We start from the raw sequence: 19,715 nt of genomic DNA on the forward strand, positions 1-19,715 counted from the left end.
TTTTACAATCACCATCCTGTTGAGAAGGTTAAAAACATGGCTTAATTCTTCATTTAACTTGGAGAGGATGAAGCAAATGCTCAATTTTTCTGTTTTGCAGAAAGGAAGACAAAAACAAAAACCTTGAATATCATGGTTTTACTTAGCAGTGTGGGTTTAATATACAAGGATATGAAGGGAAGAGTACACTCTTTTTTTTTTTATCTCTCCTTCAGTGATTTTTATTCATTCTCACAAACTCATTTTCATTCTGATATGTTTTTGTTCTATTTTAATTCATTCATTCACTCATTTATTTATGATCCCATTGAATGAATACTTTTTAAGTGTCCTCCATGTGCCATATATCATTCTAAGTGTCACAAATACTGCAATAAATAAGACAAAGGTGACAAAGCTTATAGTCTAAGGAGGGCAGAAGTGATAGGCCGAAAGAATCAGTTAAGAAATAAGTGAATAAGCAAGGTATGGTAGCACATGCCTGTAATCACAGTGTTTTGGGGGCTAAAAGATTGCAAAAAAGAAAAGACAATTACTGTACAATTCCATTTACATGAGATAGCTAAAGTAGTCAAATTCATGGAAACAGAAAATAACCCAGGGGGCTGTGTGCAGAGGAGAAAGAGGAGTTGTGTAATGGATATAGAGTTTTAGATAGCAAGATGTAAAAAATCTGGAGATGTGTTTTACAATAATGTGAGTATATAAACACTTTTGAACTGTACACTCAAAACTGCTGATGAATTTATGTGTTTTACCACAATAAAAAATTTTTCCACTAAGTCCTCAAATCTGTATGTTGCTTTGTATTAAACTTCTAAAACATGCATGTGTGTGCATGCATATACATGTGTATGCTATGTTGCAAGAAAATATACCTATCTGCTTGGATCTACATTAACCTCACTTATCTAGACCCCATCTACTTGGATCTTGGAAACATATCCCACATCAAGCAACAAATAGCCTAAACAGAAGGACTGTGAAACTTGCTTTATCAGTATTTGTCACTCTGGAGTTATCAACATCTATATAAGCCCATCATATCAGCTTTCCAATTTCCAATTTCCTGATTACTGGCACAAAAACAGACATGAAGACCAATGGAACAGAAGAGAGGACCCGGATATGAATCCACAACTACATCCACCTTATTTTTGACCAAGGTGTCAAAAATATACGATGGAGAAAAGACAGCCTCTTCAACAAAAACTGCTGGGAAAAGTGGTTATCTGTCCGCAAGAAACTGAAAATTAGATCCCTGTTTATCACCCTGTATTAATATCAACTCAAAATGGATCAAGGACCTTAATATCAGACCAAAACTCTTAAGTTAGTACAGGAAGGAGCAGGAAACACTCTGGAAGTAATAGGTATAGGCAAGGACTTCCTCAATAGAACTCCAGCAGCTTAGCAACTAAGAGAAAGAATGGACAAATGGGAATTCATAAAATTACAAAGCTTCTGCACAGCAAAAGAAATGGTCTTTAAACTGAAGAGACCACCCACAGAGTGGGAGAAAAATATTTGCCAGCTATATATCAGACAAAGGACTGATAACCAGAATATACAGGGAACTTAAGAAACTAAACTCTCCTAAAATCAATGAACCAATAAAGAAATGGGCAACTGAACTAAATAGAACTTTCTCAAAAGAAGAAATTCAAATGGCCAAAAAACACATGAAAAAATGTTCACCAACTCTAGCCATAAAGGAAATGCAAATCAAAAGCACACTAAGATTCCACCTCACCCCTGTTAAAATAGCCATCATCAAAAACACCAACAACAACAGGTGTTGGTGAGGATGTGGGGAAAAAGGAACCCTCTTACACTGCTGGTGGGAATGCAAACTAGTGCAACCACTCTGGAAAAACATTTGGAGGCTTCTTCAAAATCTAAACATAGATCTGCCATATGATCCAGAAATCCCGCTCCTGGGGATATACCCAAAGAAATGCAACACAGGTTACTCCAAAGTCACCTGCACACCCATGTTTATTACAGCGCTATTCACAATAGCCAAGTTATGGAAACAACCAAGATTCCTCACTACTGATGAATGGATCAAGAAAATGTGGTATTTATACGCAATGGAATTTTACTCAGCCATGAAGAAGAATGAAATCTTATCATTTTCAGGTAAATGGATGGAACTGGAGAACATCATTCTGAGTGAGGTTAACCAGGCTCAGAAGACCAAAAATTGTATGTTCTCCTTCATATGCGGACTTTAGATCTAGGGCAAATACAGCAATGTGGTGGGACTTGGGTCACATGACAAGAGAGAGCACATATGGGAGGTATGGGGATAGTAGAAACCTAAAACATGAAAGTGTTTGATGTCCCCACTCCAGAGGAACTAATACAGAAACCTTAAATGACAGAGGTCAACACGAGAAGGGGATCAGGAACCAGTGTAAAGGTCAGTTAAAGATGAATCAACTTGGTTGTAACACATTTGTACATGGAAGCAATGCTAGGAATCTCTCTGTATAGCTATCCTTAACTCAACTAGCAAAAACGTTTTTGTCTTCCTTATTATGCTTATGTCTTCTCTTCAAGAAAACTAGAGATAAGGACAGAACAGGTTCTGCCTGGAAGTGAGGGGCAGGTGTGGGGGGAGAGGGTGCGGGCGGGCAGGAGGGAGAAATGGCCAAACAATGTATATACATGTGAATAAATGAGCTAAACAAAAAGAACAAAATAAAAATTTACATGCAAATGTCTGAACATTCAAAACAAAAAAAGATGTCACCTGATTATAGGACCTCTTTTATCCTTTCTTATGTGAAATGTGAGACACCTAGACATTTGCATAATGTCTAACATGTAACTATTGTTGTGGTTCTTGCTACTGTGGATTGAACTCATGGCTTCATACTTTCTAGACTAGTGCTGTACCATGTGAGCCATGCTGCCAGTGCTTAGGCCTAATGCATTTTAATTGTCAAGTTTAATATGTCAAATTTATACAGGTGAAATACATTTGCTATATAAGGTTGGCCCCTATTTTAAATAAATTAAACTACATATAATTAAATGATAAGGCCAACTCAATATTACCTTATATTCATAATATTTTATAGGTTCATTGCTATGTAATCTGTTCTTCATGTATGCAATCACATGAAAACACTATGCTTGATTACCTTATCATTTATATTGGGTCTGAAATAGACTATATAATTTTAAATGTGTTTCACTTTAGAAGTTTTATTTATTAGCTTTCATAATTAATACGTCTGTGTTTTAGATCTTTCTTGGTATAGTTAACTACACGAGTCACATATTATTGAATGCACCAAACTGGCTCATTTAGATGGTCTGAACTTCAGAAGGTAATATTTCTCATTTCAAGACAACCTACTAAATGTGTGGGAGCCCCTATTGGTAAAGTAGGCTATAGTACTATAGAGTGGTTTTACTGGCCCTTTTAATTTAGACCAAATTGAAAGGCATGAAGGTTATGAAGCTCACAGTGTATAATCACGGGAACCCTGCTGTGAGAATGTGTTTATTATAACAGAATGGTCTTGGCAGGACATATAAGTACCGAAAAGACAATGCAAAATCAATACACCATTTACGTGGAATCACAGCATCTAACAGGCTTACAGCTATTTAACACTGATCTGCTTAAATGTTTCATGAGTGCTGAGACCAGGCCTGTTTTGCCATTTTCTGAGTACCAACACGGTAACTGGTACCTTGAATGTGTCAATACGTTTTTACTGAATGAATCAGTTGTAGTCAATTTGGACATTGAAAAGTTGCCTTATATTCTCCTCCTCCTATAGGATCACATCTATAATTTATAATTAAGAAATGAAAATTATAATTTGTGTTACATAAATTTCCTTTTAAGATGAAAAATTCATTGGTTTGTTTAACCAGACAGTTAAAAATATATTTAAAACTTTAGTTTGCTGCAGCAATAATGAATAATGATCCTAAATAATGAAAAAGCAGGTGATGTGGAATAGCACAGGCTTTGTAATCAAATATTGCTAGGTTAAAATTTCAGTGAATAGCTTGGGTGCTGTATGAGGTTGGATAAATAATCTTCCTGTCCTCACTCCCTCTTCTGCTGAAGTAGTTCTGTGAAGATTTAATGAGTCAATATACATGCAATGCTTTGTACTTACTTGATAAATAATAAATGTAGCTATTGACTTTGTTTCTGACTGGGGGTACTCATTTTTCTAATTTTCAGTGGCCAGTAAGCTTGGGACAGGAACCACATTTTATTTATTTCTACAATTCAGCACAGTGCCTGGCATGAGTTAGAACTTAATAAATGTTTTGAATTAATAAAGAAATGAGCAACTATGTGGTGACTGGCTGTTATGCATAGTACTACATAAGGTTTTTCACTATGTAATTAGTAACAAGAGTATATAGACACAAACCCAACACAGGCATCAATAGAATATAAATAGGGCATTTTATAATCACTGGAATAACTTGTAATTCTTCTGATTAATCAAGGTTTGTTTCATGATATTAAGGAATTCATAAGGAATGTCAAGCTCAAGTCACTGCACATTGGATGGAAACTCTCTTATATTGTATTCATATGCAGCCACATTCTTGTTTAGCTACATAATGATTTTTACCACTAAGGACATTTTTCTTACTCTTATTTACCCAACTCCAGCTGGTAGGTAGACAGTCAGTTTTGAAATTTTCACAATAAACACTTGTTAGGCCCCTCTGTAGTTGACAATCAGAAAAGCCATCAATAACGAAGAAGGGATTTAGTTTTAATAAAAATATTTTATACACCCACCTGAAACATTCAATATATCTAAATGTGTATCAGCAGAACTGATATACATGTGGCAAACAATAGTAGCACAACTCCAAAACATTCAACATATGTAAATGTAAATCAGCAGAACTATAAATTCCTGGGTTATGTGAAAGTACTTCTCACTTCTGAATGAACATTTTTTTGCTCATAAAATAATTATATCAAAGACAACTCTTTAAATCAATAATTTAATAACCTTTACCACTTTATACACATCTCAGAAGTGTGTAACATTCTGTGGATTTGGGTTCTAAGGTGTAATAAATTTTTTTAGGCTTACAGAATCACAAAACTATTTGAAACATTATAATAAACTAAGCCTTTGCCAAAATATGAAATTTTACTTGCAACTGATGTCTCAAATAAACTAACATGGTCCTTTAAATCTTTACTGACGGACTAAAATTTGAGACAAAATCCAAACTGCTATCAAGGGAAGATTATTCCCTCTATAAACATAAGAAAATTTAAGTTGATTTTCAAGATATATCATTTTACTTGAGATTATTCAAGAAAGATTTTTACACATTATCCTGTTTATAAGAACACACACTATTTTAGATGCATGCTTGGCATAACAGTACATGTCGTAGAAATATGTGACACTGTCATGTCATGGAGCATATTTTCTATATATACGAGTTAACCCTCCAAATGTACATCTTAAAACAAGTTCCATAAACTTATACTTTTTATTTTTAGAAAAAAGTCAAAAGTTTGGGCAAATTGATAACATAGTAAAAGTAGTTTGAAAACTGAAATTATTTTTGCTATATTCAGAGATGCTATTTAGTTTCTCAATCTTTTTTATGTTTCTTTTTTTACAAAGTATAACTACAAGAATAGTAAAATATGGTATACCACTTTTGGAAACAGTTGAATGTTACATAAATACAAATTCAGATCTACATTTTCTTCTCTTCTTCAAGTTAGAGGTTCTAGAAAAGAACTCAGAAAATAAGTAGGCAACAACAACAACAAAAAGCTCACAGAAAACCTGTTCATTTTAGAACTTTAAATTTCAGTGTGTAGAGTTTTTAAGACAGAATTTTAAATATCCTTTGAACTCTGTTCCCTAAATAATGATTAAAAGACAGTTGCTTCTACCTTTCACACTTACAGCAGTAAAAAGTGGATACTACTCCTATGGATGTTAAGATGAGGGGATAATCAAGTTTAAATTTTGGTTCCATGCTTTTTTCTAAAAAAGTCTTTAATTCTTGCCTCACTTTTCTAGTAAGTAGTAGTAGTAATGGACAAATGAATAAATGAGTGCCTAGTGATACCAATAGAAAAAATACTGATTATGATTTTATATTGCATTCCTTCATATAAGATGGTTACATTTATTGATAATTTAAAATGTCCTAATTATTATGGGGAGTTGAAAATATGGAAGAGATATAAAGCCCTACAACAATCATCATAGATGACTTCCAGGTAGTCTATTTCCTGAAAAAGTCTAAGAATCACTGCCTTAGCATCTATTATGGCTATGTCTAAATATGCAAATAAAATCCTAAGCCTCTAACAAGTGGTCATTCCAATTTTTCATAGTCTATCAACATAGTGGCACAGGGAGCAAGAAATTAAAGTCAGTGTTTACTTTTGAACTTCCAATTTCAGGGCACAAAAATAGATAATACCTATTTCATGACAAATCCATATAGATTATTTCTCATTATGCTCAGTCACATTAAATTTTTCTGAAACAAAATTAACTGCCCTTCTGATTGCTGATGTCTTAGAGATTTATTAATATTAAGTAAGAGTTCATAGTTGCTGAAAGATTTGCTAACTTTCTTAGTTCATTTTATACCAAAGCCAATGACTGTCCACTTCATATTCAATTTTCATTTGTTATGAACAATAATCAAATACTAATACTAACATTACCAAACTTATTTTCCTTTCAAAATCTCACTTAATTTTAATTTTCATTAGTACTATCATTTTCCCTTATCCTCTTGCCTCCTCAGAGTCTCATTTTCTTCTTGTCACCTATGGGCTCACCTAATTTTTAAATTAAAAAAATTTAAATTTAATAGTGGTTGTAGCACTATGTCAGAGTCAGGAGAACTTCACTTGACCCCAAGATCTCTTCCTAAATAAAGTACATGATTAGAGTAAACCTGATTGTCAATTTTCTCAAAAGCAAAGTAGGAAAAGTAGTATCTGTCTCAAAAGACAGCTACAAAGATTAAAATGACATTTTCTAAGTGGGGATTGTAAATATTAAAGTACTATTCCAATGTATGCTAATATTACTGTGATTTTCAGAATCTTCATATTTATTATAGCACTAATTTTTTAAAATATAGACTCCTCCTTTGGGCTCAAAAACAAATTGTACAGAAGTTACAATAGCTAATGCCGCCAAGTAAAGTAGCAAGCTGATACAAACATTTTTTGAATGCTCCTTTTCGTTTTTGACAGTTCTCTTTTAAAAATGAAAGCATTTATTAACAAAGGTACAATTTTCTCACTGAAATTTTTATGCTTGCATTAAGATTCTGGGAGTCTAAAAATTTTAAGTATGGCATTTTACACGTGGTTAGACATGCTTTTTCTTTCAACCACTATAATTAAAATAATTTTTTCATATTTAAATTATTTATCAAACGGTCAGCTATTTTGTATACAAGTTTAATTGGCCACTAGCAATGATGAATATGAATTATAGCTATTAAACCCAATATCAATCATAAATGGGCTGAAATGGTAGTCGAAGTTCTGATTTTATGTACCTGATATCAACCTTTTAAGTTGTTTCATTTCCAAGATATCATCCATACTAAGAACCTCTGACACGTCACATATACAGTAATCTGGTATTCACCATGAATTCACCTAGAAAATCCTGTTTTACAGGTGACTTAGGCTTTCACTAGGTATTAGTATAAGCCACAATGACTAATTTTACATAATACATTTGTTTATTTTCTTCTAAAAAGTTATCATATGCTTCCTTACTGCTAAGACATATAAAAGATTTCTTGCTGGCTTTAGTTTTCTCTGTGCTTAGCTTAACACACTGCATGCACTATAATAGAGTGTCTCTGAGCCTTTACCTAAAAATTAACTTTTAAAACATGTCAAAGCAAGTTAGGATGCCTCATCTTCATTTTTGATTGTTTTCAGCACTGAGTCTTCTCCCAAAATTTTACATAGTTCATTGAGTCTCTGCTGCATTTTGGGAATTCCGGCTAGCTGAGATTCTAGCTTTTGTTTTTCTTCACTCAATGTTAAACGGATAGCAGTATCCAATTGCTCAAAGCGCCAGCCTCCTTCACCATCAAATTGTAATAAATGAGTGTGGTATTTCCTGCATAATTAAAATGAAATAATGTTAACAGCCATAATTGTGAAAAGCTACTTTAGTTATAATGTTATACTTTGAATCTTCATAACCCAGGAAAAATAATAAAGCATTCTTAGAATGGAAGTAAAAAAAGGAAACTGAGGAAAGTAAAATAAAAAAGATCACATAGAGAAAAACTAAGGAAACTAAAGGAAATACAGTAGCAATTCATTAACATACCAACCCTTGGATGTGAGTTCTTCCATACAAGTAAGAATTTCTCAACAATTAAAGTTTAGAAATATTTTTTAAATGAACTCTTTGATAGAAATCTTTTAAAGACACTTTCATGGCTTCACATAATTTAATGTTTTTTTTTCATGGCTCAGTTACATAGGTTGGAAGCACAGAGGTTGTTATTGATGAGACAGGAGATAGCCCATCTTCTCCTCTAGGGAGGTGAGGTGGCCAGACTCAGGATTTGTGGGGATGTGTGGAGAGAGCAAGTTGGCTGAGCTGATTGCCATGGCTCAGCCACCTGCATTTTGCCACTTTGCTTAACTGGTCCATGTGTCTTCAGTTTTTCTGTCTTCCTTTATAGTTTTTCTTGCTTCTTGCTTTCTACTAAGCTCTTACCTATTATTATTTACTATGGCTAGTTGGCCTTTTCATGCAGCTTCTGCATCATCTTTTTAAAAGTGAGATATAATTCACATGCCCTAAATCATCCTTTAAAGTGTAAAATTCAGTGATTCTTACATTTCAATATGCACTTTCAATATATTCACAAGCTTATGCAACTACTACCACAACTACCTAATTCTAGAACATTTTTGTGACCCATGTGCTTATCAGCACTCCTTCCACTTCCTCTTCCTCCAGCCCCTGCCAACTACTTATCTTCTTTGATCTTTATGGATCTGTCTGTTCTGAATATTTCATATACATGGAATCCATACAGTGTGACCTTTTCTGACTGCCTTCTTTCATTTATCAAAATGATTTCAAGCTTCATCCAGTTGTTCACTATTTTATTGTTTCCATGGCCAAATTATATTCCATTATATGGCATTTCACATTTGTCTATCTGTTCATTAACTGATGGACATTTGGGTTCCAAACCTTCCCTGCCCCACCTTGTGGTGCTGAGGACTGAACACATGCTAGGTAAAGATGCTTTATCACTGAGTTATGCCCTAAGCCCCAACCCCCTTTGACTAAATGTTTTTAACATGCTGGATAAGGGGAAATTTAGCTAAGCCAAACTATAGTTAAAAGAGCAAAATCATTGTCAAGTTGAATGTTAAATTTATCCCTTTGATAACATATGACAGACATTAACAATCTTTTTCACATACTAAGGTTATTAAGCATCCCAGAAATTTGACCTCCCAACAAATGGGACAAAGCCAAAATTAAATTTAAAACAATGTATTATTGTGTCAAGAGCAGAAGTGCAAAAAACAATCTGCTATTAAAATATGAAAGTTAACATAAAAAGTATTGGAAAAACAAAAGAACAGTATATTTTAAGAAAGAGAAATAATGGCAAAAAGTTCATTTTGTTTTCTTCATTCTCAACCTTATTTGGACTTTCCTAGTCTTGAATCCACAGCCAGGAATAAATTTAGAATGTGGTTGTTCATATCTTGTACAAGTGCTACCTTCAATGTATAGTGAAGGTTTGACTCGTCACTCTGGTCCTACAACATTACTTATTTCTAGATAAAAGGAACAGATTGTGTAGGTGTTTCATGCGCTGAGATTTGAAGGCATATTCTACATTATGAGCTAAAATAGTATTTCAAGGTTTATTGTCATCAGAGTAATTCAAGAAAAATAGGTATTTTAACTGAGATTCATTAGAAATTACTTGTAGAACTCCTTCACAAATAGGATAAAGCGCTTGAGCCAAATAGTTTAATATGCTATCATTTTTACTTCTTTATATACTGGTATTCATTTTACTCTTTACAATAAGCTATTAGCCATTTTTTGTTATTGGAAAAAACATAATACGTCTATTATCACTTCTGAAGTCTTTTCAGGGAAAATAAAAATTTTAATTTCCCTAGGAGAAAAGATAATTAGAAATGACAAACTTTTACAACCTAATACGGCTAAACTAATTTACAAAGAACTAACCTGACATTTAGTTTTATGGTGAAATGTACTGATGGTAGTTACAGTTAAAAATGTTTTTCTTGTTAAAAAAGCATTACAGATTTTGTTACTTGCTTATAGAATTATTTGTTCCTTCAATTGAGAAAACAAGGGCTGAAGATGCTTCCAATGTCTCTTTAGGCTATTTACACAAGGAGTTGCATGACAGGATAGCATAATAAATCTACTGATAGAGGTCAGAAGAACACCGGTACTGAGATAATTCTGTTGTCCCAACATGTGATAATTTGGGAGCCTGTCTGGAAATCACAAGACCATGCCAAAAAGGACTCAGGAACTCTGGCCTAGCTCTGTGTCATACCTAAATACCTTAGCGGATTTACAGGTAAATGTCATAATTGTCTTAAAGGTCCAGATCCTGTTGGCTTCTGAAGGAAAAAGTCAGAGAAATCACATTTATTGACATGGACTCTAACTCATTCTGGACTAGATTCAGACTGCTTCTGGAGCAATTAGCAAACCAGGGTCCTACCATTGCACGTGCCACTTTAAAAAAAAAAAGAACACATATTCTTGATATATTGACCAAGCTAGTCTCTAATACCCAATACTCCTTCTTTAACCTAAGTAGTTGGGATCACGGGCATGCACCACTATGCTTGGCTTCCGCTTAATCCATCCTTCCTTCCTTCCTTCTTTTCCTCCCTCCCTCCCTCCCTCCTTCCTTCTTTCTTTCTTTTTGCAGTACTAGAACTTGAACTCAGGGCCTCACAGTTGCTTGGCAGGTGCTCTGCTATTTGAGTCACTCCACCAGCCCTTTTGTGTGTAGGGTGTTTCTGAGATAGAGTTTTGTGAACTATCTGCCTTGGCTGGCTTTGAACCACTCCCAAGTAGCTAGGATTACAAACATGAACCACAGGCACCCAGCTTCCCCCACTTAATTCTTATGATGGAGAGACAAACCATAGAGTTCCATAGATAGGGTCACTTTGTGAAATGCTCTACTTTCAGGTCTACTCTCTGAGAAGGAAAAATTCTAAAAAAAAAGTCTGAATGTTTAAGTGCAGTGTGAATATAGATTCTTATCCTCTTAATAGAAATGGAATCCAGAGTTAAAGAACTTTGAACAATGAACTCCTGACATGAACTGAATAGTTTGCTCATAATTTAAATCTAAACATTCTCTGAAAAGGAAAAGATCCAAAGGACTTACAGGATGAAATCAAATAAAAGATGCAGCTAGTCTAGATTGGCAGCCACATACACCACATGGAATCTGACCAGCTACCTCACAGAAAGAGGAGGAGGCTTGTGTAGACTCGTGGGAATGGGAGGCCAAAACATGTAGAGAGTGAATTATAGTTAATAATATGTCAAGAGAAAAGGTTCTGATTGATGAGACAGAAACACAAAAGTAGAGGAGGTAGAATGTAGTGTGAATGGACAAGTGTTTTACAGTTCAGGTATGGGATACAATTTCCATTCCTTACAGTAAGCACAGCAATATGCTGTAGTACAGAGCATGTGACAATAGAAGCTATTTTTCTCTTTCTAGTTCTCAGTTTCTTCACTTATAAAATGGGAGACTTAGAGTGCCTATACTCCATCATGCTGTTGTGTTAAATAAGTCTGAATTGAATAGGTATTAAATCTTCATCAGAATTATTATGGTGATGAATCAATGGAAAAATAGGGAACTCATAAAAATTGTGTCATCTCTTTTAAAAGGGAAACCCCATTATGTTTAGTGAGATATTATTTGTAAAAGTTTTTAACTTTTCCTTAAAACAAAACAAAATAAGCTTTCCCTCTCTGTGTGTTTTTTCTAATGTAGTCATTTTGGGAAATGCAAGTTATAGTATATGTTTCTCTTGGATTTTAAAGAAGGCACTAAAAAGGTACAAAATGTATAAATTTATATTCTTTCCCAGAATATATTAAGATTATGATAAATATGTTCAATTCAAATAAATCATTGGATTTTTATAAAACTTTTCAAAATTACTACAAAGTGATGAGAATTTCCAAATAACACATTCCAAATAACACATATATCAAGTTGGGAGTATCTAAACTATTAGGGTGAAACTCAGGAGAAAGACAGAAAATAAGTGAAACACCTTAAGTTCTACAGTGGAAACTTTAGTAAAGTTATTCTTCAAGAAATATAAGGAAAAACTGTCAACCAAAGATTAGTTAGTGTTGAAATACTTACCAAAGAGAAGGCCTGTGTGTTATAGACAGTAAGGATATCCCAGCCCCTACTGCAGCCTGAAATATCTTCCCTTCAACATCGATGCTGACAGCACTGGTACATTCATCGAGCAATGCATACTTTGGTCTTTAAAAGACACAAACAAATTAATGATTTTTCTATATGAACTATATATCTTTCTTTGGACAATAGGAGTTGCAATGCTAACAACTTCAAAGTATGAAAAGAACAAAACTGGGCTTCAGTGGCTCACGCCTGTAAGCCTCCTGGTCTAATTAAATGAACAATGCATTTACAGGAGCTAACTATTAAGCAGGCCACAGTCCTGTTAGCAAAGATTTAGTGAGAAGATTATTCTATTAGCAATGTGAATACCTATGCCTTACTAATGGAATTTCATCACTATAAGACTGTAATTATGAATGTGCCTACTTACAGTCTTAGAGTAGACATTTAACTTTATACTGTTGGAATCATGTTTCAGAATCAAATTTTTAGGGGAAAATCAGTACTTTGTTTTTGGCTGTACTTAACAATTTTTGTGTGTGCGGTGGTAGGGATCAAACCCAGGACTTGCATATGTGAAACAAGTGTTCTACCACTAAGTTACATCCCCAGCCCCAAAATTATTTTTTTGTCCTAGCTCATTTTTTACTTTGGTAATGAGTGTGTACTATCAGAAGCACCCTTTCACTCTGTACTGTTTTTTTTCTGCTCTGTTATTAGACTACTGCTTTTATCTTTCTTTGTCCTTTCCCTTTCTCCTTTTAATCATATCTTGGACCTTAGGTGTTTATTTTGCATTCAGCAATATGACTTAGCTTAGTTAATTAGACTGAAGTCAATACCTACATTGTCATTTGCTATTCATTTGGGGGTTGAAAGTCAGTTCCAAGAATCTGCCAGGATAAATTCCCTCATGAAGATAGTTTTTGCATTTTAAATCAAACAAAGAAAAGGAAAACATGGAATAAGTAGTAATTTCTCTTCAGCATAACTAATTACTTAGAATTATAGGTTACTTTTCTGAGATGGATTTGCTTCTTAAAAGGATCTCTCCCATTACCTATTCCAGCATGGGTAGTCAAGGCTAATAGATACAAAAGTTAAAGGTAAGGTAAATATGGCTGATGAATACAGAATTTTTAAACCTGTTGAAATCACCATAAGAAGAGGACTAAGGTAGAAAGGAGAAAAATGGAAGGATGAACCAATTTGGGATATAGAAATATCATAATGAAACTCCCTGTATAGCTATCTTAAATAAATCAAAAATGCATTTTTTTCTCATGAACAGAGAACAGCAAGGTAAAACAGGTCCTGTTTGTGAGGATGGTACCAGTGGGAGGGGGAGGATACAAGGACAGGGTGTAAGACAGTGAATGTGGTGGAAATATTATGTACTCATGTATGAAAATAGAAAAATGAGACCCCTTGAAACTATTTAAGAATGGGGGGAGGTAGGATAAAGGAGAATGATGGAGGGGATGAATTTCACTAAGATTTATTATAAGCATCTCTATAAATGAACCTCAGGACAACAATAATATGATAATAAACAGAAGACTAAAACATTTTAAAAAAGGGAGTCAAAGGCAACCTCATACCCCACTGGACTCTAAAGCTGCTTACCACACAAAGAACTACAGATCCATGCATCTTCCCCATGACCACATCAATGGAAGTAGCTTTAGGGTCAGCTTTTACTTACTGTTCTGGGTTAAATATCATTACTTCATTGTCTCAGTTGATTACTGTTTTATGAATAATCTTAATTAAGAGAAAAAGAGGAAGAAGAAAAGAAAGTATAAAAGGGAATTTTGGGTAAAAATTTCTTTTTTTTATATAACTCTAATAACTAATTTGTTTATTGTATATTGTCTTACTTTTCAGAGTGCTTTAAACTAAACAGAGAAAAGATGGCATTTTAGAATTAGAAAAGAATATCTATTTTACACTCTGCTGTCATAGCTACCTGTAGTCTAGCAGATGTAAGATAAATCACACACTTTGTGTCCTTGGCAGGGTTAAGGAGTTTGTGTGTGTATGTATATATGTATGTATGTATGTATGTGTGTGTGTGTATGAGAGAGAGAGAGAGAGAGAGAGAGAGAGAGAGAGAGAGAGAGAGAGAGAGAGAGATTGTGTGTGTATTTAAATATATTGAGCAATATAGCTGGAATCTGGTACTACTATACCTAAATAAAGCATTAGATAATACTGTTTATCAGATTTTCCTTCCTTTTTCCTTTGGTGCATCAGCAGTAGATGGAACTTGTGAGGAACCTAATCTATCCCCTTCAAGACAGGACTTTCCTGATCATTCTTTAAACATTAAAATTAAAATGTATACTATTGTAATACTTAGTATATCCTGTCAAGGTCTCCAGTTTAGCTATTTCAAGCTTTTCATGTTACTAATTCAAACCTTACTATTAATCCTCTGAGGATAAGAGGAGGCAGTTCTTCAACATTATAATTTTCCTTCACTGGGTTTAACTGTCTCATTCCTTTTTTTGTCCTCAAAAGATACTACTTTTCAACTACTTGCTCATCTTCATTGATCTCTCTACAGATCACAAAATATGCCTTCTATCAATAATCTTAGGGATTTGATCATCACTCATCATTACATCATATCCAAAATATTTTATATACACAAATATCAATGATTCCAAGTTACAGTCATTTAAAAATTTTTTGGATTAACATTTTTTATTAATGTCTTTTGTTCTCTACTACAGAGGCTATCCAACGAACACAGTACAACAATGAGAAATTTATGGCCACATTTTACATTCCACCGTAATACATTTCATTAACTATGTTGATGATCATATTACTGAGTATTTATGGAAAAGACCCAAACAGATTCAGGATGATAGGCAAAACAGCTGGTCATAAATGTCAAGCCACAAAGTTTACTCTTGAATCCCATCTGAGAAAGTAGCATTCTAAAACACACTTCACTAAAAATTCTGAGTTAGCAAAATTTGCTCATTTTTAAAAAGTTTTTTATATTAAGTTATGTGCATTATTTAAAACAACATGTTTTAAGCCTGACTTGAAAACATACACTGTATGATTGCATACTGTAAAACAGACAAAAGTAATTTATGATAACTGAAACCAGAACAGGAATGTTCTTATGGTGGGATATGACAGGAAAGAGGGCATGAGGGAATCTTCTAGGATGACAGAAATGGTCTTGGTCTTCGCTGGAGTGTTGGTTATATAATGTATATATATTTATCAAAAGTTATTGAATTATGCACTGAAAATCTGTTCATTTCAGCCAGGCATGGTGGCTCATACCTGTAATTCCAGCTACACTTGATCTTGTTTTCAACAAACCAAGTATAAAAAGAATTTTAGACAATCAGGGAGATTTTGAATATGAACCAGGTATTAGATAACTTTAAGTAATTAGTTCCAGTTTAATTACATACACTTATGACATGCTTTTATGTAAAATATTTCCTAATATTTCATAGATTGATGTCAAAGAATTTAGGGCAAAGATGCTACAATGTCTGTGATTTACTTTAAAACACCTAGAATAAAAAAAAAAGAGTAGATAATCAAGTGTGGCAAATGTTAGTCTTATTGAACCAGTGTAGGGAATATGGGGTCCATTTCATAATTTCTCTGTTTTGATGAAGGTTTATATTTTTCCATAATTAAATAGCTTTAAAATAATGACAACTAATTGCTAAATGTTCAATAAGCAACATGGTATTTTTTTTCTGCTCTCTTTATTAGTCTTTAAAGTTCTCTACAAAAGTGTTGCTGCTGGCTCTTCAAACTCTTTCCTGAGTGCTGCATCTGCCCTAATATATGGCCCATTTGTGTATCTGTGTACAGCCCTTTTTTGCCCAAAAGTTAAGTACTAGGAGTGAGTTCCTGATAACCTTCTACTCTGCACAATTCAGAGAGAGAGAGGGGGTAGGGGAGGGAATATTTCTTTTTCAGAGAAGAATAGGACAAATAAGAGAAGTGAATCAGAATGGCTATTTCCTTCCCATGTTATGGACTTGGTGTCCTTAAACTCAAAAAGTAATGAAGTTGATGTCACAAAGAAAAAGCTTTATCAAAGAAAATTATTTCCTGCATCTTGACTTTCCTGAGTGCACTAAGACCTATGTGGATTGATACCCTTTCCCATTAGAAGTGCCTCTTAATTTTCAATGAATGTTTAAAATGTTGATTTATTTGAATTTAATGATTTAATTCAGAAATGTTACTGAATGCCTGGCTACAGGGTCTATACTAGTATAGCAGTAGTTATGTATTTTTCACATTTTAAACTTAATAATAATCCTACTTTAAATGTTAGGATACATAATTTAATTTAGCCTTTAGTACATTATTTCATCTAAGGTTTTGCAACATAAAAGGAGGAAAAAAAAACCACTTGGAGATCCTGCTATAAAAAATGCTGTAATAAATTTAAAAACTGTAATTCTGTGCATTGGTTTTTAGAATGACATTTTAAAACTTAGGATGAAACTTCTAGTATAGAAATATTACAATGAAGCCCCTTTGTATAATTAATATACACAAATAAGAGAAAAAAATTGAAATTACTGAATCTGCCCAACTTTTCATTGGTTATTACAACAATGGAATGGCAGCTACCTGAATAGAGCATACTTACTTATGATAAAACATCCGAGCCATGCCCATTCTTTGCTTCTCCCCTCCTGACAGGACATCTTTCCAGTCCATAACTGCATCCCAACCTAAAAAAAAGATATATTTTATTAGTAATTTATTTAACTGTTACTGTTTCTACCCTGGACAACTGATTCCTAGAAAGTTTTGAAAAACCTGACATTTTATGGAATGTATATTTGGATAAACTGGAGAGATTTGTGTACAAACATTTTGTATGAGATGTGATATTCTTTTAATGGTATTAATTCATTATATTGACAAACCATGTTGTAAGAATTCTGAACACTGACACTTTATAAAATTTGTTTCTCACATCCAAAGGGTTGGTGGACTTATATTGTTATGGGGTTGGTGGGAAAAAAGACTAAAAAATGTCCATAGGTTGACTGCAAAACCTACAAAAGGTGAGAAAGGAACGAAAAATTTAAGATTTTAATTAGGTCTCTCTCATGCTTTTTTACAGTTTTTCTGTGAAGTTTCTCTCTTAAGTCATCTTAACTCCTGGTTTCATGTTTGATATTTATTAAAAAAGCAAGACATATTAAAAAAAAACTAAGTTAGATCTATATACTCTCATATGAAAATGTGCCCAGAAATTTTTACATGAAAAATTAAGCTGCAGAATTATGTATGGCTGCATTTCTGTAAATAATCATATATATACCACACATAGAAACACATCTAGGGATGGAATTATGAGGTTTTTTTTGGTGGTGCTGGGGGTTGAACTCATAGCCTTGTGGTTGAGCCACACCCTCAGCCCAAGACTTTTATTTTCTAAATGATACATTTTGTAATATTTGAAAGTTTTACAAGACTATCTGACTTTTATAATTAGCAAAATGGAAGATTACTGAAAAATGAAACCATAGTCCCACTCCTGCAGAACCCAATTTTTTTTAAAAAAGGAAATGACTGCCAAAACTTGACAAATCCTTAAGGAAACTTTTCCAAATCTTAAGTGTTCAGAGTTTAATTCTTCCACTTGGAAAAGTTCCATGCTCTTTGCTCTCCTTTTTCTCCCTCAGCTGAATTCCCATCATTATTAAAATTTCTAAATAAACTTAGTTAAAGGGAAAGAAAATAGGAAGTAGAGTCTCCATTGTCTTATGTGCACTGGGTATTTGAAAAACCAAATGATCAGAGTGATTATTTGATTCTTTTACTGATAAGATGGAAAATATAGGCTTCTCTTCTGACATACAAAAGTTTAGAGCCTTTGACAGAATAATATACGTTAATTGTTAAACACAGAATGCATCTTTTATGTTTCTTAATGTCTTCTTCTTTTAAAAGTTCTCATTACAGGCTGGGTGTGGTGCTCCATGCTTGTAACTCCAGCTACTTGGGAGGTAGAGATCTGGAGGATGGTGGTTCGAGGCCAGCCTGGGGAAAATGTTAGTGAGACTCCCCCCCCATCTCCACCAACAAGCTGGGCATGATGACACATAGCTGCAATCCCAGCTACAAGGGAGGCACAGGTAGGAGGATTTAGTCTGACACTGATTCCAGGCAAAAATGTAAGACCTATCCAAAAAAAAAAAAAAAAACCTAAATAAATAAAGCAAAAAACAGCTGGGGGAATGGCCTAGCAAGCATGAGGTCCTGAGTTCAAAACACAATATCAAAAAAAATTATCATTATAAAGTCTACTGCATTTTTCAAAAAAAAAGTTTAAAATTAGACTGGGCCTGAATGAGATATACATCTGTAATCCCAGCACCTTAGGAGGATGAAGTAGGAGGATTGAGAGTTTGAGGCCAGCCTGGGTTACTCAGTGAGACCCTGTCTCAAAAAAAAGTCTAAAATTATAAATAAGAAAATAAAAGCAATGGTTACCTATTAATAAGTGGGTGATAACTGAATGAGAAAAAACAGAAACAGAGTTTTTAAGAGTACATTTAAAAATACTTTAAAATTTTTGAATAATGTGGAAATGTTATCTATTCCAATATTAAAATAAACAAAGGAGTTTAATAAAAGTAATATATTAAAAATAATCAAAACAAAAGTATCTGGGGAAAAAGACTTTCCCTTATTTCTTATTGATGCCCTCAAGTTCACTCTTCAGAGAGGCCTACTGTTAATTTTCTTGAGTAAGCTTCCAGAAGTTGCTTATCTATTTAAAAATATCTTTATAAATTTATATTAGGAAAATAGTGTCAAATGCCATCTCATTGAAAGCTCCTACTTCTGGGGAAAACTGTTGAAATAACTTTTCCCCTATGACTGAAGATTATATCATTTATGAAATATGTGATGATTTGAGAAACAGATTCAAATTGCTACACAGTGGTGAAATACTCTGGGCTTAAAATATTTTCTCCCTGCCTACTGAGGACACAACACAAGGGAAAAGTATTTTGGTCAAAGGAAACTTTAACTTTTACATATTTTAATAAACTACATCCTTTGTTCTACTAAACCCAAAAGATTTTATAGGTAATACCACACACAAATCAGAACTCTGAGTCACAATGCTGCCTCTCATGCTGTTTAGTGAGATAGGCCAGGGAAGAAGGAAATGATTTTTCTGCTTCTAAGAGATCCATAAACTTTTTCAGTCCATGTCTATTGCTACC

At 33.7% G+C, this 19,715-nt stretch overlaps 1 protein-coding gene across 1 annotated transcript in view; it reads right to left on the reverse strand.

Moving 5' to 3' along the window:
- Positions 1–4,744: 4,744 nt before the first annotated feature.
- Abcd2 (ATP binding cassette subfamily D member 2) overlaps positions 4,745–19,715 on the reverse strand; it is a 58,501-nt gene continuing 43,530 nt past the window's right edge. Inside the window, exons 8-10 of the mRNA XM_020151733.2 lie at positions 17,114–17,198; positions 12,457–12,582; positions 4,745–8,141 (exon numbers count right to left, since the gene is read on the reverse strand). Of these exons, the coding sequence (XP_020007322.1) occupies positions 7,922–8,141; positions 12,457–12,582; positions 17,114–17,198 (431 nt within the window). The 3' untranslated portion in view covers positions 4,745–7,921. The remainder of the gene's footprint in view (positions 8,142–12,456; positions 12,583–17,113; positions 17,199–19,715) is intronic.

This window comes from Castor canadensis, chromosome 8, assembly GCF_047511655.1.
Source record: "Castor canadensis chromosome 8, mCasCan1.hap1v2, whole genome shotgun sequence".
NCBI classification, from domain to species: domain Eukaryota; kingdom Metazoa; phylum Chordata; class Mammalia; order Rodentia; family Castoridae; genus Castor; species Castor canadensis.